At 44.4% G+C, this 24,291-nt stretch overlaps 1 protein-coding gene across 2 annotated transcripts in view; it reads left to right on the plus strand.

Annotated features, from left to right (window-relative positions):
* The window catches only part of LOC113107794 (E3 ubiquitin-protein ligase MIB2-like), a 32,476-nt gene extending 8,406 nt beyond the window's left edge, over positions 1–24,070 (plus strand). Inside the window, exons 4-19 of one of the 2 annotated variants that reach the window (XM_026270513.1) lie at positions 2,983–3,089; positions 5,101–5,295; positions 5,793–5,935; positions 6,688–6,795; positions 7,048–7,152; positions 7,293–7,455; positions 7,801–7,934; positions 10,730–10,878; positions 12,211–12,367; positions 12,536–12,690; positions 14,757–14,883; positions 15,759–15,983; positions 20,314–20,492; positions 20,568–20,752; positions 20,857–20,922; positions 21,644–24,070. In XM_026270513.1, the coding sequence (XP_026126298.1) occupies positions 2,983–3,089; positions 5,101–5,295; positions 5,793–5,935; positions 6,688–6,795; positions 7,048–7,152; positions 7,293–7,455; positions 7,801–7,934; positions 10,730–10,878; positions 12,211–12,367; positions 12,536–12,690; positions 14,757–14,883; positions 15,759–15,983; positions 20,314–20,492; positions 20,568–20,752; positions 20,857–20,922; positions 21,644–21,888 (2,443 nt within the window). In that variant the 3' untranslated portion in view covers positions 21,889–24,070. The remainder of the gene's footprint in view (positions 1–2,982; positions 3,090–5,100; positions 5,296–5,792; positions 5,936–6,687; positions 6,796–7,047; positions 7,153–7,292; positions 7,456–7,800; positions 7,935–10,729; positions 10,879–12,210; positions 12,368–12,535; positions 12,691–14,756; positions 14,884–15,758; positions 15,984–20,313; positions 20,493–20,567; positions 20,753–20,856; positions 20,923–21,643) is intronic. The other variant, XM_026270514.1, reaches the window with a different exon arrangement.
* Positions 24,071–24,291: the final 221 nt, after the last annotated feature.

Below are 24,291 nucleotides of genomic sequence, written 5' to 3' on the forward strand. Positions count from 1 at the left end.
AAATAAATAAAGTATAAACTATAGGCTTATATTTTAATTTTGAACTCAATTGTACTCACCCTGTGTCTGTATGCTGTCCTCCTGTTTGCTCTGGTGTGGCTGATAAAGGACAGATCGGTAACGGCTGGTCTATGTGGTACAGTAGCCTACATCGGGCAGTACATCCAGAAGCTCACCTATCATTCATAGACCTCAAATATAGCTTTTCATCGAAAAGATGTCTGTAGTAATAACTTTATATGGCCGTTCAATCTAATGTTGACCTATAGAAATGTGTGCTATTGAAGTGTGTGTGGAGCAGGACAGCAGGACAGATGGAGGCACGTGTGCTCTCACTTGCTCTTAAAATGTGAACTTGAGCGAGAAACTCCATCTATGAAAAATAAATCTATAGAGAGTGCCACTCTCAGGGAGCAATGTCTATGCTCAAATGAAAAAGAATAAAATAAAAAACGTGTGTGAAATGCACATTGTGCATTGTTTAAGACTGCTTTCAGTTCAATAAAATAACAAAAACCACTCCTGTGTCACCATCACCCTCTACTTCTCACACACACCTGCCACAGCAGCCACGAGTCGCATTGGAGTGATGTCAACGCCCCCCTGAACTGATTGGCTAGAGGAGCAGCTGTCAATCTAGAACTTGTGGCCAATGGTGACGCTGAAGCCTGCCCTGATTTACATGAAACTCAAGCTGCAACTTTTAGAAACGCAAGAACAGAACGTGGAAACAAGAGCAAAGGGGGAAAAAGCACAAGCACACAAATAAATAACATATGAGCAGGAAACCTGATTTTGTTTGCGATTTGGAAAATGTTGAATTCATGTTTCAGTTTTGTGCAATATAATTTTAAATGCGTTTACATTTTTGATTTACATACATTTGGCGGGAAAATAATCCCATAGCCTAACTCTGAAAGTTCCTTCTAATAGAGTAACACAACATTCATACACATAAAAAATGAGAAAGATATCCTTGACAGTTCAAATAATAAAAAAGCCCTCATGTAGATTCTTAATAAATTACAAAATAAGAGCCTCACTTCTGCTTTTAAACCCTCCAGGACTTTTTCCTCATGTATTTGAATTTGAACTATTTCTGTAAACACAAACAAACACTTGATATTTGATGCAGTGTTGTCTCTCGAGTAGATTTATTTAGTTTCAAGGATATTTGTACTCTAAATCAGGAAATATAAAGACTAGATAAGACTGATCTTTTCAATGCTTTTTCAATGTTTATTCTCAGAGGTGATGCTTTGGTTTGGTTTTGGCTTTTGGACAGGAACTCAAATCTGTTGATAACCGTTCAGTGATAATATTAAAAATATCCAAGCTAGTCTGTAGTCTCAGATGTGCTGTCTGCCTTGGTACACGATTAAAAAGAGGCCAAGGTGTGTGAGTGTGTGTGTGTGTGTGTGTGTGTGTGTGTGTGTGTGTTGGTCCAGAACACACACACACACACACACGCACACACACACCAGCAGGTGCTTAAAGGCATAAACAGGAAGTAGTTTGGATTATCTCTAGGGATGTGTAGCTATATCTTGACAGTTTTTGTTTGGTCAGAGGAAACTGTTCAGTTCTCCGCAGAACAGTTCAGGTTCAGGAAACAGAACTGATTCTTCTTTCATCACGTATCACGATCTGAACACCATCAGTTCCTCTGTTTGGTCCTGAAGGACATGACTTGAATGAGATGTGAGATCTGAAGACCCATGTGGTCTCTGAGTTTTAGTCAAGTCTCTTTTTGTTTCTTCTCTTCAGAGTTTGTGACAGGATTGGAGCAGAGCTGCTAGGTTTGGATCAAGTGTATTGCAGAAGCTAATCCATGGAGGAAGAGAATGGGAAATGTGGTTCTCTACAGTGTAAAAAGCTGCTAAAAACTCTGTTAGATATGATTCAGATTGGTTTATGCTGGATGTCATTAGGATTCACTTGTGAGTCTTCTGCATTGGATTTGGTAGCTGTGCTTCATTGTTTCTCGGATCACTCTTCAGAAGCACTGGACACAGATTGTATTTCTTGAGCGTGAAGCTGGATGAGTGATGTATTTGTGTGTTTTGTGTTGAGTTCAGCATATGTTCTCCCATATGTTCACCAACACAAGGAACCAAACAACTTAACTTGTAAACTAGCAGCTAGTTGACCTAGCTTCTGTCACGTAGTCTTGTGTCAAACACTGCTACAGGACGCCAGCCACATCTGGAGGGGTCACTCAGTCTTTCTCACTCTAATATTGGAGGAATGATGGGAATATGCAGCTCATTTACTCCCCGAACACATCAGGTCTTTGCTGTAAGGTGTGTGCTGTTATTGGCTGTTATTCCACTGTGTTTAGTGCAGGATCTTTCCCAAGCCTGCTCTATCTTGTTGACATGAGACAGCCGGTCTGTCATTAGCTGTATTGAGAGCATGTGTTTCCAGTTATGCTGCTCTCATACAAAATCTGCCTAACGTCCTCAAGCGAGAAACAATGAGAAACAGTCTCCTCTCGCTGTGAGCATCCTCTCATGACTCTCACGGTGATTTGGACATGGTTCGCCGTCTTTAGCCGCAGGCGGAGCCAGATGATTCAATCTGACGTGATTTACTGTGCATTCAAGCTGTGTTTTCCCTGCAAACCTTTCACTAGAGCTAATGTTAGTTCAGCCAGTTGTGTGTGTGTGTGATTGTGTGTTACTGTGGAAAGTGCTAGAGTATAGAAGTACATTGGGGCTGTCAGAATCATTTTGCTTCAGGAAATTCCACAATGGAATGCAGTCAATCTTTGTCCACCATTTAAATGTGTTTACCTAAAAAAATAAAGGAAGTGCTTTTTTCCTCTCAGTAATTGTCAGGTTCATTGGATTCCAATGCATTTTAATTGGGTGTCAATTTTAATTTCAATATAAAATGAGATGCTTGAGTTCACTAAGAGCTTGGTTGGAAGAGGCAGGCTTCCTCGGGGTCATGACGGTCTCTTCCCTCTCTCACACTCAGAGTGGTCTTGACGCCGAGACAGAACCTGTCCAGAATCATCCTGAGAGGAATCTTCCAGGGGGTGAAGGTGGTCCGGGGACCCGACTGGGACTGGGGAAACCAAGACGGTGAGACACACCTCTCACACTTCACTTCTCTTGAGTTACAGCCGCTCTCCTCTTGATCAGCAGAGCCTCAAAGGCTCATGGGAAGGTTCTGGATCTAGGACACCGAAGCTGAATCCCATCAGGCTAGGCTCTGTGGGACTGTTAGGATGGACAGAAGTCAAATAAAGGTCTTGTCTGATGGAAATAGTTCCAGGATCAGGAATGACAGACTATATTTTTGGCAAGGGAAGTGCCTTTGCTGTTGTTGTTGTTTTTACCTCAGCTGTGCTGGACAGTGTCATGCTGTTCTATCTTCTGTTCCGCTGTGTCTATAAACACTTGCACATGTTCTCGTGTGAAGATATGTTTTATATGATTTTCAACTGTTTAATGACTTTAATGATGAATGAGTCTAAATGTCCATGTGGTGATCATTAGCTGATCCTCTCAGACGTCTGTAGGCCGTGCTTGTGCTTGTTTCTCTGTGTTACGTGTGATCTTTACTGCGTTCTTACTGCTGCTGAACTCGTGTGTGTTAGTTATTAGTGAACATGTCCATATTTCACCCTAAAATCAAAAGAGAAAGTAAGAAATGTTTTCTATTCCACCTGTTCTCAGGACTTTAGCCCATTAAGGTGTTTGAATTATGTGCCCATAGTTTTCATACTGAAAGGTCTTCTCTTACGACTGTTAAGAACAGCTAAAGAAGTATTGAGAGTAGGTTGTGAAAAAATAGCCTTGATTTTCTTCATGCAAAATAATAGAGGTTTACCGATATATCGGCCGATATTTGTATTTTTCAGATATCAGCATTTGCCGATAGGTTTTTCTGCTTGGCCAATGTGTTCGAGGCGGGACTTTTATTTGATACCAATGAGAGCAGCAGCTCTATTATTAATAATAAGCAAACATTATAATATTTTACTGTTGCCATCAGCATTCAGTAAATACGCATTGTAATAATAAAACCTACATATTCATCGGGAAGGAGGAGGCGGGAAACGTCAGACCATCAAAATTAAACTTTAATAATTCAAAATAAACACAAAACATCGCACCAGCCCCTCACGGACGACAAACAAAACATAAAATAAAGCCCAGGCCTGGTCCTCTCTCGTCCTTCACTGTCGTCGCTCCAGTTTTATATCCTTCCATCTCCTCCGTGGGACTCGAGACCGGCGGTGGGGCGCAGGTGTCGCTGATTTCCCAATCATTCCGGCCTCGCTCCTGTTCCCACGACCCTCGGCCCCGCCACACTCGCCACACGCATTTATATGATTTAAACAAATCTTTGAATCAACATTTAATTCCTCAAAACTTGCACACTTAGTTGAACCCAGCTGTGAGATCCTGAGAAGTGTGTATCAGTATGATCACGTGTTCTCTGTGTTTAAATTATTATTATATCAGATTTATATCTGCCCCCTGGTTTCCGAAATATCGACATCGGCTGTCAAAATTTTTTTTTTTTTTCGGTCGACAGCTACAAAATATGGTTGTGTATTTCATGTTTTGATTTTGGGGTAAATCTTTTGATTGATTCATACAACGTTTGTTTTATTTGTTTGTTTGTGAGATTCAGCAGTGTTGTTCTCCTGTATTTGCCGTAGCTTTCTGATTATTGTTGTTCCTTTGCTGTATCTTTTCATTGTGAAGAGGGAAATAATACTTATTTATTGGTTTAGTCATTTACTCTGATCATATCAGGCCATATCTGCTTCCTGGAGTTGATTTTATTCCTTTGATGGTATATTTTCATTCTTTAATTAACATGCAAACACACAGTATTTTCCATCTTCTTCCATTTGTATGAGTGTTCCTCATATAAGCAAATCAACATCAAATTCAAAAACAGCTGTACATAATCAGAGTAGCACAATGATACTGGAGTCATAATTTACTGATTATGTTAATGAGACTCCTGTACATGACCCGCTCTGATCTCTATGCTTGCATGTTGATGTTTACCTGGTTTCCTCCATCTCTCCTGCTGTGTGTGTGTGTGTGTGTGTGTGTGTGTGTGAGAGAGCAGGAGGTGAGGGGAAGGTGGGGAAGGTGGTGGATATTCGTGGATGGGATCAGGAATCAGGTCGAAGCGTGGCTAGTGTCACCTGGTCCAGTGGAACCACAAACGTCTACAGAATGGGCCACAAGGGCAAGGTGGATCTCAAATACGTGTCTGATGTGCAGGGAGGATACTACTACAAGGAACATCTGCCCAAATTAGGTGAGAGCCACCTGTAGCTCAGGAGAATCAGTTCGTTTTGCACAGAGCAAATCATTTACTGCACAAATACAATGAGAGAGAAACATAGCAATGTTTACATCACTTAAAACATTGATTTTATATAAAAAATAGCAGAATTTACATATTATTTTATACAATTATTGCAATAAATTATGCAGTAGAATTTATTCCAATTATTTTGTGTAATATGTTGTATGCCACACACTCCATTTGATTCATTAAATTGTTTTTTGTATGCATGTGTGTTATGCATGAATATGTCTGTGTGTGTGTGTCTGTCTGTGTGCATGCGTGCTTGTGTGTGTTGTGTGTCTGTGTGTGTGTATGTGCGTGCGTGCGTGTGTGTGCGTGTGTGTGTGCGTGTGTGTGTGTCTCTGTGTGTGTGTGTGTGTCTGTGTGTGTGTGTGTGTGTGTGTGTGTGTGTGTGTGTGTCTCTGTGTGTGTGTGTGTGTGTGTGTGTGTGTGTGTGTGTGCAGGCGAGCACGCGGAGCTGCAGCGGCAGGACAGTGCAGACACTCACTCGTTCCAGCAGGGTGATAAGGTCAAGTGTCTTCTGGAGGTGGAGATCCTCAGACAGATGCAGGAGGGGCACGGCGGCTGGAACCCAAAAATGGCAGAGGTGGAAATCAGTTGTGCACTATACAATGAAACTAAATTTAAAATAAGAGTATTGCATGTTCAGTATATTCATTATTCTTAAAGTAACATAAGTTGTGGCCTAATGGTTAGAGGGTTGGATTCCCAATCGAAGGGTTGTGAGTTCTAGTCTCGGGCCGGACGGAATTGTGGGTGGGGGGAGTGCATGTACAGTTCTCTCTCCACCTTCAATACCATGACCTAGGTGCCCTTGAGCAAGGCATCGAACCCCCAACTGCTCCCCGGGCGCCGCAGCATAAATGATGAACACTGCTCCGGGTGTGTGTGTGTGTGTGTGTGTTCACTGCTCTGTGTGTGTGCATTTCGGATGGGTTAAATGCAGAGCACAAATTCTGAGTATGGGTCACCACACTTGGCTGAATGTCACTTCACTTTCACATTGTAATACTTTAGTCTTAATTTCTTCACTTGTGGATGGTATATCCTCAAGCTTTCATCTTCAGATCCAGTGAAATGCTGTAATCATTTGACCTAACCCTTACCTGCAAAACTACAATGAGAGTGAACAGCTTCATTTCAATATTTACATCACTTAAACCATTGATTTCATATAAAATGTCTACTATTAAAATAGTAGAAGAAATGTTCAGTTTAGTGCGCTCTTAAAATGTTCTGCTCAGGAGCACATGTGTTTCTTGGGGAAAAGCTTATGAAGTCTCAGTCATATGAAGTGTTTTGAAGTGCATGTCAGTGCTTGTGTTCTGGTGTTGGCAGTACATCTCTAGGATCGGCAGCGTGCACAGGATCACGGACCGCGGGGACGTGCGCGTCCAGTACAGCAACAACATCCGCTGGACCTTCCACCCCGGAGCACTGACCAAGGCAAGCCCATCACAAACCCCCCGCATTCACCAACATCCTTTCAGAAATAAGTTAAGAAATGTCTTAAGATGAATCCAGAGTAGTTTGTAAGGCTGAGAAGTGTTTGTTCAGGCTGCTGTACACCAGTCTGTCCTCATGGTGAAGCCTGCTAGCTGTGCCTGTGTCTGTCTGCTTCAGTGTCAGATTGTGAGCTGAAGCCTCAGACGCTCTTCAGGAAGTGTGTGTTGCTCTAATGGAGTGGTGTGTGTGCAGGTGAACACGTTTGCCGTGGGGGAGCTGGTGAAGGTGCTGGACGATATTGACAGTGTGAAGAGACTCCAGGTGGGCCATGGAGAGTGGACAGACAGCATGGCTCCAGTAGGTTCAACACACACCTAACAGTGCAAACACTTGGAGTCAAGATCACATTTAATTGTGCCAGGCAATAAACTAACTTCCCCAAAGTTTTTGTGACTGGTTTTAAACAAGTGCCTGTGTGTGTGTGTGTGTGTTCTCAGGCTCTGGGTCAGGTCGGGAAGGTTCTGAAGGTGTATGCAGACGGTGACCTGCGCGTGGCGTTTGGAGGTCAGACGTGGACCTTTAACCCCTCGTGTCTCTCTGCCAAGCGTGGAGAGGTCGACGCCAATCTGATGACCTCGGAGAACTGCAACGAATCAGGAAGTTAGAATTCACAGCTCCTCACTATTTCACTATACTCTATATCATTCCCTTTCATTCGACTTCTCTCTAAGATATAAAGTTTCTTCCACACTGTCCTGCATGATGCCAACGCTTGTTTTTCTCGTTTCAGCACTGTGTGTGGTTTTCAGTGTATTTCTCTCTCTCTCTCTCTCTCTCTCTCTCTCTCTCTCTCCTTCACACGCTGTGGTAGCAATGGATAGTTTGTTATGTTTGATGCATGGTGACATTTTGACTAATTCTGACTGGTTTAGAAGGGTTTGAACTGTGGAACAGTGACATTAAACCCTCCTCTGAACACAGAATGGAAATGTCTCTGTCGTTCAGGTACGGTGATTTCAGTCCTGGAGAAGCTTCTCTCTCAGTCCACGGAGCAGGATCATCCGGGCCGGCTGGTTATCGAGGCGGCTCATGGGAACGCTGTTAAAGTGCGTGAACTGGTGCAAAAATACCCTGAGAAGGTCAGTGCCTCTTAGTCTGATAGAATTTAGTCAAAAGAAACAGGATGTTTGTTTGCATGAGTTATCTTAAGGGAGGGAATCTCCAGACATTTCAAGTTATTTCTGGCTCTCTCTGTCCGAAGGGTTTTAGCCTTTCCCTTTATATCATCAGCACACAGCCCACCAGAGACGGGCTGACGCTGCCCAGCTCAGCTGTTCATCTGTGTTTACAAGGAAAAAGTGTCCTTTCTGTAAGATACTGTAATAGAGACTACGGACAGCTGGACAGAAAGAGTTGATAAAGTTAATAAAGAACAGCCATCTTGGGTGCAATCTATTTCTGACAGAGTCGAGCATACAGTAAGTAGAGAGTGTGGTAGAGGTTAAAGGAATAGTTCAACCAAAAATAAAAGTTTGCGTTATTAAAATGTGCTCTCTCTCAGTTCATCTGAGATCAGGATCAGTTTGTTTCTTCCTTAGATAAGTAGAAATGTAGCATTGCATCAAGTGGAGCTTAAAGCGTTTCCTTGGTCATTGCTATAAACAAAGCACTCATGAACACCGCAGCGGGAGGAGCTTAAAGCGTTTCCTTGGTCACCGCTGTAAACAAAGCACTCATGAACACCGCAGCGGGAGGAGCTTAAAGTGTTTCCTTGGTCACCGCTGTAAACAAAGCACTCATGAACAAGGCAGCGGGAGGAGCTTAAAGCGTTTCCTTGGTCACCGCTGTAAACGAAGCACTCGTGAACACCGCAGCGGGAGGAGCTTAAAGTGTTTCCTTGGTCACCGCTGTAAACAAAGCACTCATGAACACCGCAGCGGGAGGAGCTTAAAGTGTTTCCTTGGTCACCGCTGTAAACAAAGCACTCATGAACAAGGCAGCGGGAGGAGCTTAAAGCGTTTCCTTGGTCACCACTGTAACCAAATCACTCATGAACAAGGCAGCGGGAGGAGCTTAAAGCGTTTCCTTGGTCACCGCTGTAAACAAAGCACTCATGAACAAGGCAGCGGGAGGAGCTTAAAGCGTTTCCTTGGTCACCGCTGTAAACGAAGCACTCATGAACACCGCAGCGGGAGGAGCTTAAAGCGTTTCCTTGGTCACCGCTATAAACGAAGCACTCGTGAACACCGCAGCGGGAGGAGCTTAAAGCGTTTCCTTGGTCACCGCTATAAACGAAGCACTCGTGAACACCGCAGCGGGAGGAGCTTAAAGCGTTTCCTTGGTCACCGCTGTAAACAAATCACTCATGAACAAGGCAGCGGGAGGAGCTTAAAGCGTTTCCTTGGTCACCGCTATAAACAAAGCACTCATGAACACCGCAGCGGGAGGAGCTTAAAGCGTTTCCTTGGTCACCGCAGTAAACGAAGCACTCGTGAACACCGCAGCGGGAGGAGCTTAAAGCGTTTCCTTGGTCACCACTGTAACCAAAGCACTCGTGAACACCGCAGCGGGAGGAGCTTAAAGCGTTTCCTTGGTCACCGCTGTAAACAAAGCACTCGTGAACACCGCAGCGGGAGGAGCTTAAAGCGTTTCCTTGGTCACCGCAGTAAACGAAGCACTCGTGAACACCGCAGCGGGAGGAGCTTAAAGCGTTTCCTTGGTCACCACTGTAACCAAATCACTCATGAACAAGGCAGCGGGAGGAGCTTAAAGCGTTTCCTTGGTCACCACAGTAAACAAAGCACTCGTGAACACCACAGCGGGAGGAGCTTAAAGCGTTTCCTTGGTCACCGCTGTAAACAAAGCACTCATGAACAAGGCAGCAGGAGGAGCTTAAAGCGTTTCCTTGGTCACCGCTGTAAACAAAGCACTCATGAACAAGGCAGCGGGAGGAGCTTAAAGCGTTTCCTTGGTCACCGCAGTAAACGAAGCACTCGTGAACACCGCAGCGGGAGGAGCTTAAAGCGTTTCCTTGGTCACCGCTGTAAACAAAGCACTCATGAACAAGGCAGCGGGAGGAGCTTAAAGCGTTTCCTTGGTCACCGCAGTAAACGAAGCACTCGTGAACACCGCAGCGGGAGGAGCTTAAAGCGTTTCCTTGGTCACCGCTGTAAACAAAGCACTCATGAACACCGCAGCAGGAGGAGCTTAAAGCGTTTCCTTGGTCACCACTGTAACCAAAGCACTCGTGAACACCGCAGCGGGAGGAGCTTAAAGCGTTTCCTTGGTCACCGCTATAAACAAAGTGTTACCTTGGTCACCGCCTAAACAAAGGACTCGTGAACACCACAGCGGGTGGAGCTTAAAGTGTTTTCAAGGTTACAGCTGTAAACAAAGCAGTGCTGTACTTTTGAACTTTAATATGCCTTATAGAGAGCAAGATAAAAAGAAAAAAAAACACCTAACTTTTCTAAAGACTGTAAGTTCCCCTCAGACATACATTCATCCTAGCCCTAACTGAATCATGATTTGTTTAGCATTTCAACTGATTTGAATCATCACATATTTGAATCGATCTTCAACCGGCTCGCGGTTAATCATCACATCCCTATAATCCGTAATAACGCTTCCTAAAGTGAAAAACATTAATTTATGAGTGGTGTGGATTACTTGTGGATTATTGTGATGTTTTTATCAGACTCTCATTCTGACGGCACCCATTCACTGCAGAGCATCCATTGATGAGACACTGATGCAGTGCTACATTTCTACAAACCTGATGAAGACACAAACTCATTGACATCTCTGACCTGATGTTCTGCACGTTTTCCTCTTTTGTGTGATCTCTTGATTAAGTAGGCTGATCGGGCAGGTAGATGGGGTGAAGTGATGTCAGAAGTGTATTTGACCGAGGGCTGTGTGTGACTGTGTTCAGGTGGATATTAAGAACCAGGGGAAGACGGCTCTGCAGGTGGCTGCTCATCAGGGGCATGTGGAGGTGGTGAAGGCTCTTCTTCAGGCTAACAGCAGTATTGAAGCTAAAGATGAAGATGGAGACGCTGTTCTACATTACACAGCATTCGGGTGAGGGCCAGTGCTTATTCCTGACCTCCACAGCTGGTTATTACCTACACTTATAAGAACAGGCCATGTGTACGTTCCCCAGTATTAGATGCAGGACATCCTGTGCAAACAGAAATGTTGTACTGTGCTTGTCCTCAGTTAGCTGTATTTAACTCATTAAGATGAAGACACACTCCAGAGACACAGAGCATGTTTACATGTGCAGTCTGCACTGTACCTGATTACTTAAAGGATTAAATACAAGCGTCACAACACACACTGTGCCAGGGCGAACTGTAATCTGATTCATGTTTATACAGCTAGAGCAAAACCAAGCCACAGTGGCATTATCTAGCTCTGTTAAAACTCCACTAAATCATGATGCTTTTAAACTTCTAAAGTAGATGTGAAGGCATTTCTATTGCTGGTGGATTGATGTCTTTGGGCTCTAGTGGTTGACACAGTGATGGACATCATCTGGCCGGTCCAGAGCAGCTGCACTTCACATTATTTCCAAGAAGAGATGATTTGGGCCATTTGACGTGATTCTGACTGATGTAGCTTCATCACTAGCTCCCCACACGGGTTTAGTTTAGAGCATTTAGCTGATTTGTGTGAACTTTAATAGTGTGAACAAAACTACACAGGCCAAAAGAAATATGAGGATAAATATTTAATTATTATTAATTATAATTATTAGTGGCTGACTCGCTGGTCATTTCGGTGTAGTTTTAGGGAGTATGATATGATATGATACGATATAGCACTTTATTGTCAGACAAGTTTGACATTTTTCTTGCATCACAGTATATATGTTTACAACAATCGACATCCTTTAAACAATTACATGCACTTCATCCACACAAGAACAGAAACACATGATCCATTTCACTCCCTTAAACATTACATTCTACCCTACCCTCCTACTACACCTATACACCATGTTCACAATACTCGAGATTTTTTAATAAGTTTCTCATTCAACTATAGGATTCCCTGATGCACAAACAATGTTTCAGCCTAACTTTGTTAAACCTTGAGACTCTGTACCTCTGGTTTGATGGTAGTAATTCAAGCTCATCATGAAACTCAAGGGGCTGACCGAAAACCTTGAGCACATTTTTAATTGATTAAACAACCTACCCTAACTACAGCATGCCATTCTTTCACCGTAGTAAATTCAGTATTGTTCACTGGGTTTAGAAAAGAATCAGCCCCCTTTAAAATCATAGATTATTGTTTTCTTATTTCTGACCTGTTGGTGTTGTATCTACAGTAAATACAGCTGGATAAAACGAGATCTGTCTGTATTTTCCTCCGTGTGTTCCTCTGGATGCTGTGGTTTGTGTGCAGGAATCAGGCAGAGATCGCACGTTTGCTGCTCAGTAAAGGAGCCAGTGTGAACCTGCTGAATAACTCCATGTGTACGCCGCTGCACATCGCTGTCAATAAAGGCTTCACGGATGTGGTGAGAGTGTTGACGGAGCACTCGGCAGACATCAACCTGCAGGTTAGACACTAACACCCCTCACACGCCTGGGGAGCTGGATCAGTCATCTGTGAGGAGGCCTTTTGTGATCGAGTAGTGCAGTATCCCTGTAACGTTTCTGTAAAATTAGAATGAGCCGAAACTAGATTAGCCAGTGTTGACTAACATCATGTTTCTGTGTGTTATCAGGATTCGTATGGAGATACACCCTTACACGACGCCATCGCTAAAGACTTCAGGAGCATCATTGAGATTCTGGCTGTGGTGCCCAGCATTGATTTCACACAGCAGAACAACCGCGGCTTCAACCTGCTGCAGCACGCCGCTCTGAAGGGCAACAAACTGTGAGTGTCCAGCCGTCCTCCTGGAGCTCAGATTGGTCAGCCTGAGCCAAATCACCTAAACTGAGGGTATCTGAAGCCCTCTCTCAGCAGTCACATCTGTACGTGTCTGTAAACGTCCTGAAGGAGCTGCACAGATGTTCCTGTGTTGAGCAGTGTTGAGTAACCTACTCCGTTTAGCTAGTAAATTAAAGCAGTGCTTCATTATTTGTCCTCACTAACCGAGCTTTGCATTTGGTACCCTGCAAACTTAAACGTACAGTATAGTGCATGTCTCTTGATCACACACATACTGTAGACGGCTGTCTCAGTGCAGTATGGGACGTGTTTTGTGCAGTTTCTGAGATCAAATGATGACATTCTGATCATATGGAGGATATGGACAGCCTTCAGTTCCTCTGTGGTGATCCAAATGCAGCTGATTGTTTGTAATAGAGTAAATCCTGAAAGTCTTGTGGCAGTGATAGACGGATCCTGACACTATATAAACACATCCTTCTCTGAAAGTCGCTGTATGCTGGTGTGTGTGTTCCCATGAGGCTTGTACTTGAGCAGATCTTATCCTCTTATCGTTCCACCGTTTCAATTTTGACCATAAGAAACATTCATTTTCTGAGATACTGACCAGAGACAAACAAACTCAGTCTAGTGCCATTCAGTCAGTAGTGGTGATTTTATCAGCTATTTTTAATTTAGTCTTTAGTCTGAGTCCTGTGTCAAATGTAATTTAATTCTTACTGTATAATGGTTCAGATGATTAAAAAATATATATTTTGCTCAATATTAATTGCAATGATAATAATAATAAAACTAACAGCACATTGCACTGCTCACCTGTGTCATAGCTTTATAATAATGATGACTTCTCTTTATCTGTGCTTATTTAGCAGAAATAGCTAGTTCTTCTGTGTTTTGCTGTGAAGTGCTGGTGTGTTGACTAGTTGTAGTGTACACTGAATGCATGGCGTCTGTTTCCAGTGTTTGTAGTGCTTGTTGTTCACAGTGTTGTTACAGCAGCTGTACAGCGCTCAGTGCTGTCCTCAGTACATCTGGACAGTGTCTACACAGTGTTATCTCTGCACCCGTTCACAGAGACTGTACCATGATTTGTGATGGTGGGTGGTGTGGACCAGACTTTAGACCGATAGCCAAAAGTCTGGCTGATTAAACTAGGTTAGGAACTGCCTGTTGTCTTGTAGTCTGTTAGTTTGACCAAGACATCATGATTGTTCAGATTAGATGAGGTGTGTGTGATGTTGCTGATGAACCGTAGGATGTCAACAGTAAAACTTGTTATTCTGGTTATACACAAACACACACACACACACACGCACAGACACACACACACACACACTCACACACGTTTGTTTTTGTGTAAAGTGTGTTCATCCCATAGGTGTAATGGTTTTTATACTGTACAAACTGTATATTCTATGTCCCTTCACCAACCCTACACCTAACCCTAACCCTCACAGGAAACTTTCTGCATTTTTACTTTCTCAAAAAACTCATTCTGTATGATTTATAAGTGTTTTGAGAAATGGGGACATGGGTTATGTCCTCATAAGTCACCCTCTCCTTGTAATACCTGTGTCATACCCATGTCATTATACAGAGTTGTGTCCTGATATGATACAAACACATGCCCACACACACACACATACACAGACAAACACACACACACACACACACACACTCACACAGACAGACAGGGTGGAGGTGTAATCTGCTGTAATGCAGAGCTGCTGAATCCTGTTTGACATCAGCTTCAGAGCAGCACTAATCACAGCACAAACACACGAGGACGAGCTGTGTCTCTGGAGCTCTGGAAGTGACTCAGTCTTTACATTCGGTGGCTCAGGTACTTCTGTATAATGATGATCTCTAGCCAGATTTCCTAGCTGTTCTAGTTTCATGTTTCTCATGTGACAGCTTTTTTCTGACTGTAGGAAAACAGATATAAATGTCAAATGTGATTGAGCGAGTCCTGTTGGCTCTGGATTCCCATTTCTGACACGGTGGGAATCATACGGGGCTGATGGTCTCGGTCTCTGTTTGTGTTCCTCCAGAGCGACGGAGATGATCTTGGCTCGAGCGCGCCAGCTGGCTGACGTTAAGAAGGAAGACGGTTTCTCTGCTCTGCATCTGGCCGCCTTGAACAACCACCGGGATGTAGCTGAGATCCTCCTCAAAGAGGTGTGAGAGATTTAGATCACAATTAACTCCAAAAATTCTGTCTGCTTAAAACATGGACAAAATACATCTACAGTAATACAACTACAATAGAAGTTAGAAAGTGTGCAGCAAATTACAGAACTGCACCGTTTAGGAAGTATAACATTAATACTTCACCATTCCTCAAGTATAAGGTGATTTAATATATCACTTGCCAATACTTTCTATGTAAGGTTATATCCAGACTCTTGTTCTGACTGTCATAAAAAAGGTTTTAGGATAAATCTAAACTCTGACACTTGAATTATATCAGGAACATCAGGATGTTCATCTGTAGAGAGAAGTAGTCATATCTAGAAAGGATCATTTAAACTACTTGAGAGTCATTTTTGTACTTTAGCTGAGAATAACAAAATATGTCTGCTTTTAAACCCTCAGTAAACCCTTGATGTATACACATACTGTAAACACACTTTTTATTAAAGAAAGGTATTTTGTGTTAATGCCACAGGTGTGTTTTGAGGTTTGTTGTGTGTCTGTTATGAGATGACCTGGCTCTTCTAATAGATCATTCATGACTCATGTCTTGTCCTGTGTGCTGCATGTGCTCAGTGCGTGTAATACAGTACGTGTGCTGCCATCTGGTGGCTGCTGGGGTCGCATGTGTTTATTACTTTAGAATGTTTTGTACACATTTAAAGCAGAGAATGGAAGTTTTGAAATATTTATAATACTGGGATTTTTCTTTATTTCAGAATGTATATATTTATTCTAGATCACTAACATCTAAACAGAAGCCTTTAAATAAAACAATATGTAAGCTCAGTTCAGTGTGTCCAACTTTTGATCACCTGTGTATTTGTAACTTCCATAATTCTGCCCTATTTTGCTTTAAGGGTCGTTGTGATGTCAACATTCGCAACAATCGCAATCAGACGCCGCTGCAGCTGGCCGTGACTCAGGGTCACGTGGCTCTCGTGGCCCTGCTGGTGACGGAGGGGGCAGATGTCAATGCAGAGGATGAGGATGGAGACACAGCCATGCACACGGCCCTCAGCCGCCAGCAGCTGGCCTCCGTCATGAGCAGCGGCGAGGGAGAAGGAGCGGTGCTCTACAGCAGGGTAAGATCAGGAGAGAGAGTCTTTATATTTGTTAATGCTCAACACCATTCTTACGAAGTGTTGTCAGTAAAGCTACTGGAATCTTAATTTACCAGTTGCTGATTACGATGCTGACTTTTTTTTTAAAAATGATTGCCATTGCCACATACGTCTCTAGTTTACATATGTAACCCTAGTTCCTCAAGGAAACGAGACGCTGCATCGAAATGCTTTGGGAAACACATCAAGCATTCAAGTGTGGAGCGACTCTGAATATCGTGTGTAATCAGTCCAATGGAAGAGCGTGACGTCACAGGCGGGGTGACCAGGAAGCTATAAAGGCACGAGCCGCGCAGCTGGCGTTAGCTTAGAGTACCAGCAAGCACCGGAAGGGGTGCCCGGGGGTATGGCCTCGAGACGCAGCGTCTCGTTCCCTTGAGGAACTAGGGTTACATACGTAACCTAACGACGTTCCTCTTCAGAAACTCGAGCTGCGTCGAAACGCTTTGGGGAACGAGTACCAATGCTGCCAGGCTACCAAACCCCTGCCTAGTGTGTATCCGAAGAGCACAGCTTAAGATGAGAGGATTGAAGCACCTGGAGTGACTGGCATGTCTAAGCCATAGAATTTTGTGAAAGTAGAAGGCATGGACCGCCCCGCAGCATTGCAGAAGTCCAGCAGGGACACTTGGAGGTCGCCATACCCCGTGTAGAATGAGCCTTGGCTCCCGACAGCGGGAGACCAGGGGACTCATAGCCATAGCCTCGACTATACAACGACTAATAGTCTGCTTAAAAGCAGGAGAACCCCTCTTTGGGGGACTGTAGCATACAAGCAATTGGTCTGTTTTTCTCCACAGGAAAGCTCTGTGGATGTATGCGTCCAGTGCTCGAACTGGACACTTACAATTTAGCTTCGCCTGGTCGGGCTCCCGAAAGGGAGGAGGACAGAAGGCCTGCAGCACTACAGGTTGTGGTGTGACAGAGTGAACCTTAGGAACATATCCTGCTCGAGGGTATATGAACACTTTGGTCATGCCAGGTGCATGTAATGGCCAACAGAAAGGCGGTTTTAAGAGTCAGATGTCTGTCTGAAATATCTTGAATATGCTCAAATGGAGATTTGCACAAAGCCTCTAACACCACAATCAAGTCTCACGGGGGAATACGAGACCGTACTGGAGGTCTCAGCCTCAGCGCACCGCGGAGGAAACGTGTAACTAAGGGTGAAGAGAAAACCATATTTAGGTGAAGAGTTTCCACCTCAGGGTGTACAGTTTCCTCGTTGAGGGAGCTCTGGCTTGGAGGATGGTCTCAATAACCTCGGTTGAGAAGCCTCGGCCAGGTCTGTACCATAGTGTCCAGTCCCAGAGGAGCTGGATGAACTAGAGAGAACCAAAGGGGACATTGTGACGTCTCTTGGGTCGCAGAGAGGTCTACTTGAGCTCTGCCAAAAACTCCATATCTCCACCTCGGGGTGAAGCTTCCATTCCCCGGGCCTCGGCCCCTGCCTCGACAGTATGTCTGCTCCCATATTTAGTTTCCCAGGAATATATACTGCTCTTAATGAGAGGAGTTTGTTCTGGGTCCACACAAGGATCTGGTGCGCCAGCTTGTACAAGGGGCGCAAACACAGACCTTCCTGGGGGTTTATATAAGAGATCACCGATGTGTTGTTGGTGCGCACCAATACATGGTGACCCCTTAGGTCTGGGAGAAAGTGCTTCAGTGCACGATAAACTGCTAGCAACTCTAGAGAATTGATATTCCATGTCAGATGGCGACCACTCCACAGACCACTGGCAGGGTGGCCTCTCATGACCGCATCCCAACCAGTGAGGGATGCATCCGTCGCTAGTATTACACAGCGACAAGGAGCTCCCAGCACCGGGCCCTGATTCAAGAATTAAGGTTTCTTCCACATTTCTAAGGCACGGAGGCAGTGCCGCGTGACCTTGATAGTTCAAAGTGGATTGCCCCGCGGGGAAAATCCCTTGGTCTTGAGCCACCACTGTAGGGGTCTCATGTACATCAGGCCAAGAGGTATCACGTTGGACGCAGCTGCCATCAGACCCAACAATCTCTGAAATTGTTTGACAGTGAGTGACTGGCCTTCTTTGACTCTCTTGACTGCGATGAGGATCGACTCGATACGACCAGGGGACAATCGTGCCTGCATTGTGGTCGAATCACATACTACGCCTAGATAGGTGGTTCTCTGAACTGGAGAAAGTACACTCTTTTTGGCATTCAGTCTCAAACCCAGCTCCCCCATATGTGCGAGGACGACATCTCGATGCCGAACCGCAACCTGCTCTGACTGAGCTAAAATCAACCAATCGTCGATATAGTTGAGAAAGCCGATGCCCGTCATGCGCAGGGGGACCAGAGCTGCATCTACACATTTTGTGAACGTGCGAGGTGAGAGTGCAAGGCCGAAGGGAAGTACTCAATATTGGTTAGCTTCACCCCCGAAAGGGAACCTCAGAAACTTCCTGTATTGTGGAAGGATGGATATGTGGAAGTATGCATCTTTGAGATCTATTGTGACAAACCAGTCTTCGGACCTGATCTGAGATACAACATGCTTGATCGTGAGCATTTTGAACTTAAGTCTCATAACGGATCGATTTAAGACCCACAGATCTACGATCGGACATAACCCCCCATCCTTCTTTGGAACTATGAAATACCGGCTGTAAAACCCGGATTCCCTGTCTTGAGGAGGGACCACCTCGATGGCCTCCTTCTCTAGTAGAGTTTTCACTTCCTGTTCCATAACCAGACCCTGCTTGGGGCCAACTGAACATCGGCTGTGAAGAGCCAAACTGAATACGGTAGCCTTTTTCTACTCTGTGCAGGACCCATTGAGATACATTTGGCAGTAGTTTTCACGCTGCTAAATAATCTCCTAAGGGAATCAATCTCTTGAGACTGACCTCTGGTGTAAGAGGTCCCCCGGCGGTGGCGAGCGTCTCAGCCCCGCTACATGCACGGGCAGAAGATACTGAGAACAAGGCTCGCTGGGGACCACTGCGCCCTGAAACACTGGCAGAGTTGGCAGATCTGCCCCCAGAGGGCGCTGAGACGAGACGGGCACTGTGTACTGCTGTGCACGCCGCTCTACCCCAGCAGAGGCTGCCCTCTGAAGCCCTGAGCTTCTGGCATCAGGGCTTCTTGGCCGAGGACTTATTGGCTTCAATAACTACCCTTAGATCTTGTTTGGGCCTAGAAGGCCTCGGCCGAGAGCGTTTTTGAGCCTCGAGGTATGAGGAGCTAGCATGCGGCTGGGGCACCTCCTGCCCAGATGCCCCGAGAGAGTGACGAGGGAGGAATTTATGGAACGCCGCTGCCAGTTTGCGGGCCTCCTGAAACCCGTTGATGACAGTACTGACTGCGTCGCCGAACAGGCCAGAAGGCTGGATTGGGGCGTCCATAAGGCAGACCCTTTCCCGCTCTTTCATTTCAGACGGGGTCAGCCATAAATGTCTCTCCGCAGCCACCATAGCTGCCATGGACCGTCCAATCGCTCGAGCAGTCTCCTTGGTGGCATGGAGGGAGAGATCAGCGGTCCTTCTTAGCTCTGATATATCATGTGACTTGATCTCCTCTCCCTCGTCTAGCTCTTTAAGCAGGTCGGCTTGGTACGCCTGTAACACCGCCATGGTGGGCAGACACAACTTGTTCTGAGTGGCTTGGAGAGCAACACCCGGGGCCTTCAGAGACGATGCGGCTCAGGGGGACAGATAGCTCACGAGCCGTGCTCTCCCATCCCCACCACATTGCCGTAGTAATTTGACGAGGGAATGTAGAGGCGGGCTGACACCGGGCGTTTCCACGATCTCTTCATGCAGATCGGGAAAGAATGTAAGGCCCCGGCTAGGAGGTGGTTGACTCGCCCGCAGGAATCGTTCATCGAGCTTGCTTTGCTGCGGTTCAGTTGTTTCGTTGGCGGGCTATTCAATGCTTAGTTTGGCCACCGCGTGAGTCACCAACTCTAAGAGCTCCTCATACTCTTCTGTTACAGTACAGATGGGGCGGAGACGGGAAATCACAGGTAAGGTGGTTTCTTGACACAAGCAGATGGGATAGTGAACACAGGTGAGTCAAATCCAAGTGGCAGTAGAGGAGTTGAGACGGTGAAGGATGAACACAGGAGGTAACTTGGAATTGCTGGAGACAAGTAAGTATAACACTTGTAGTCCTTGAAAATAAGCAGGTATGTAAGTCCTAGATGCGAACAAGACCTGATAGTGGCTGTGTGTGCAAAAACTGTGCTAGAACAGACAAATAGAAGCTGTGCGTTACTGTATAATAATCAGTGGTGTATTCCTTCCTCCTTCACCTGTAGTTGTGTAGCTCAGGGCTGATGGGAAACACAGAGCTGAACGTAGGAGCTGCTATCGCTTGCTTCTTGGCACAGGAAGGGGCTGATATCAGTTATGCCAACCATAAAGGTAAAAGCCCACTGGACCTGGTTACAGACAGCAGCGTGCAAACACTCATCAGGAGCTTCGCAGAAAAACACAGGTGTGTTGATTGAGCCGCTCACTGATTGAGGGATCTGATCAGATGTCATTCTGACGTGTGTGTGTGTGTGTTCAGGCTTCAAGCGGTCACGTGTGGCACAGGCAGCAGCAGCACCAGTCTCAGGCGGGTACACACTACGCCCAACACCATGACCAACCTGGCCATGCCCAGCGTGACGGGCCCGAGCGAGTGCCTGATCTGCTCCGAGCTCGCCCTGCTGGTGCTGTTCTCTCCGTGTCAACACAGCGTGGCCTGCGAGGGTGAGCTTCACACTCAGTCCAGACCAAATAGAGAGAAAACACGTTTTACTTGCCTTTATAGTTCTAGGTCTACAGAAACTCTGTCCTGTGTTGTATCTATTCAGAATGTGCTCACAGAATGAAGAAGTGTATCCGGTGCCAGGTGACAATAACAAAGAAAATTCGGCAAGGTAAGCATTTTTACATTTGAATTACAATAATATGCTATGCTTTAAGATTTAAACGCTTTTTAGTTTTGGTTCATTCTCAGGAGAAACGATATTGTTGCTCCAGTGGCCTGCTTTCCAAATGCTAAGCACTTTAGAACAAGATACAGTTCATAAATTTTTTTAAACTGAGCACATAGTGCCACAGTCAGCATACACTCAGCTCTTTATTCATCTGATTCGGTGACATTCTGCTTGAATTACCAAGAAGAACCAAAATTCTTCCAAATATTAGTTAGTTAGTAATAAATACTGTCTGCTTTCTGAAGAATGGAGTCATATACCCCACAGAACCCTGTTAAAGTCTAACCTGGGCTCTAGATTCTAGACTCATCCGTCTGTCTTTAGACATCGACTAAGAAGCTAAATAAAAGTTAGTCTTTCTAACCAACAGCAAATTAAAGTAGCATGAACAAGGGAAATTGTGTTCTCTCTGGACTGTGAAGGAATCGTGGTGTGATTCTGAACCTTCAGGGTGAAACTTTGCTCTTTCGCTTCAGTAAAAATAAAGGGAACCAAAAACTGTTATGACGCAGATACCAGTAATTAAAAATGAAAGGAGTTCCGTTCCCGTGCTCTATTTCGTTGTTATTTCTATTTGAGTTGTAGTTCTATCTTTGGCTAATGCCTGCTCTTATATTGTGTTGCGTTGTGTTTGGAGCTGAGCATGTGTGTCTCTTGAAAGCAGACCAGACGGAGGTGGAGTGCAGCCCCAGCTCAGAGAACTCAGAGAAGCACAACCTGCTGGAGCAGCTGCAGTCCCGCTACAGACAGATGGAGGAGCGCATCACCTGCCCCATCTGCATCGACAACCACATCAAGCTGGTGTTCCAGTGTGGACACGCCTCCTGCATCGACTGCAGCGCCGCGCTCAAGACCTGCCCCATCTGCAGACAGACCATCCGCGAGAGGATCCAGCTGTTCGTCTGATCACAGCGCTCGACTGTTTGTGCTTCATGGTCCGTCCTGTCCTGAGCTCATCATCTAGCTGTGAAGCAGGAGCGTGCCGCACCGGAGGATGTGATCGACGGCCAACCGATGACATCAGCAGGGTTTTCAGCCATTTAGGACGTGTACGACCGGCTGAACATCAGCAGCTGAAGAGTCAGTCAGACATCAGATGTTCTTCATGCTGCTGAAGAGCTCGATTATAACGAACCGTAACACAAACCCAGCATGCAGTGTGACAGAGCAGGAAGACTCTCCAAACACGTCAGGACCTGCACCTTATGTTCCACTAAAATCCAAAGGGAGAAATCATGTGTGCAATTTTATTTTGTGACATTTACCCTTCAGTTCTCATTGCTGTAATGCTCAAAATATGAAGTGTGTGTGCATCTTGGTAGTACAGTATTGGTTTTACTCTAGCTTTAATTTATGCCAATAGAAACATTTTTACAGTGAATGTAATGATCATAAAAAAGGCGTGATGTCAAATGTGATTTGTTCTTTATGTTCATGTGATTTTGGGGTGAAATAAGACCTGGTTTCCGTGAGATCCCACCAGACACGGTGATCCAGAGCCTTAACTCTTCAGATGCTTCATTCTGAGCCGAGTGTGACGCACATTAACCTGCAGTCGTGTGTTTTTTACCAGCCATGTTGTTCGTCAGAGGAGATGTACAGATGCCTGTACCGTACCACTCACAGATCTACAACTTTCACAAGCTTTCCGCAAGCAGGAGATATACATAATGCATGCTGGTGAGCGTATTATCTATGTCATATATTGTGTCACGAATACCATTTGTAGTGTTATAAGTCTGTGTCTGTGCGAGTGTCCGACGGAAAGACTCTTAAGAGCATAACAGTAGATTGATTTGTGTCCGCAGTGGTGCTGAATGCTTCCTAATCCTAGGAGTTCTGTAGTTTTCTCAGGTTCATGCAAGTCAGTAACCCACTGTATATTACCATTGTTAGTTGAAATATTTAACTCCAAATTAGGCCTGTAAGTACTTCAGCATCAGTTCATATTCCCTCCTAGCGTCTAAGTGTCCATGGAGTGTTTTTGTTCCAGAAGGGCTTTACTGTGTGCATTTATGGAGTTAATTCTATTTTATTGTACGTGTCATTCTGTGATGGGCTTTTTTATAGCTCCCTCTTTTGGGATAGCCAACACAAACATGTGGATTTGAATGTCTCGCTGTACACCAACCGCTGCAGAGGTTTTAGTGCCAAATTTTGTTAGCGTGTGTAAGAGAGCATCGTGTCCGTGTGAAGCCTTTATAATGTATTGATTTAACTCATCTGCCCTCGTTACAGTGCTGGACGTTGTATAGTTTGTTGAACATATTTCTTTCGTTTTTTTCAGTTAAGAGAACAGTGGTTTAACAGGACAGTGTGTTGTCTAGTTTATTTAAGCTAATCTGCTAACAGCTCACAAATACAACAACTGTCCGGAAGCCATCAGTCTGACTTTTAATTCACTGCACTTGCTGTTTCATACATTATTCATGTTTAATATACAGAGTATCCAGAAGTTTGTGATATGATGTGTATGGCAAAAGATCTTGTAAACTTTGCCATCATGCTTCATTCATTGTGAGGTTCCCACTGGCTTTTAGAATCAGAAGCGGCTCCATTTCTCCAGTAGTTTCAGAGTTAACTTGACTTCACTATTGGAGAGATGGAGCCAGTGAATTTCAAGAGGAATACATAATTCAATCGCGGAATTCTTTTGTTGTAGTTATTTGATGCAGAATATCTAGAGTTCATCAAGAACTGGTCATTTGTTTTGACGGTTTTAATAATATTGTTTGTGCTGTACATAATCATCATTCAAAAGAAATACAAATATATGTGAGTTGTCAGCAGGTAAGGACAAAAACATAATAATGAACTACAGAAATCAATGTTTTGCTGAGTTCTACTTCAAAAGAAAGGAAAAGGGAAATGTTTATACAGTTCATTATGTGGAGTTCTGATGTTGGCCTTACTGTCCATTTCCTATATTTATTTTTTTGTTTTGTTTAGTTTTTTCAAGTTTTACTCTGTAAAAAATATTTTGCAGTAAATATTGAACTGTTTTATAAGCACATATTTATGGTTTCATTTCTTGCTTGTAGTCCAATCTAAGGATTTTACCAATGAATAAAACTGACAATGAATTTGGTTTCAGTGTTGATATGATAAGTGAGGTATTGAGGTGATGTGGTTCGTCACCACAAGTCATTAAGAGAAATGTACGGTGTATAGACTGGACTGATTATGAGTGTCTATACAGGTGCTTCTCAATTAATTAGAATGTTGAGAAAAAGTTCATTTATTACAGTAATTGAACTCAAATTGTGAAACACATGTATTAAATTCAATGCACACAGACTGAAGTATTCT

Source organism: Carassius auratus, chromosome 8 (assembly GCF_003368295.1).
Source record: "Carassius auratus strain Wakin chromosome 8, ASM336829v1, whole genome shotgun sequence".
Taxonomy (NCBI): domain Eukaryota; kingdom Metazoa; phylum Chordata; class Actinopteri; order Cypriniformes; family Cyprinidae; genus Carassius; species Carassius auratus.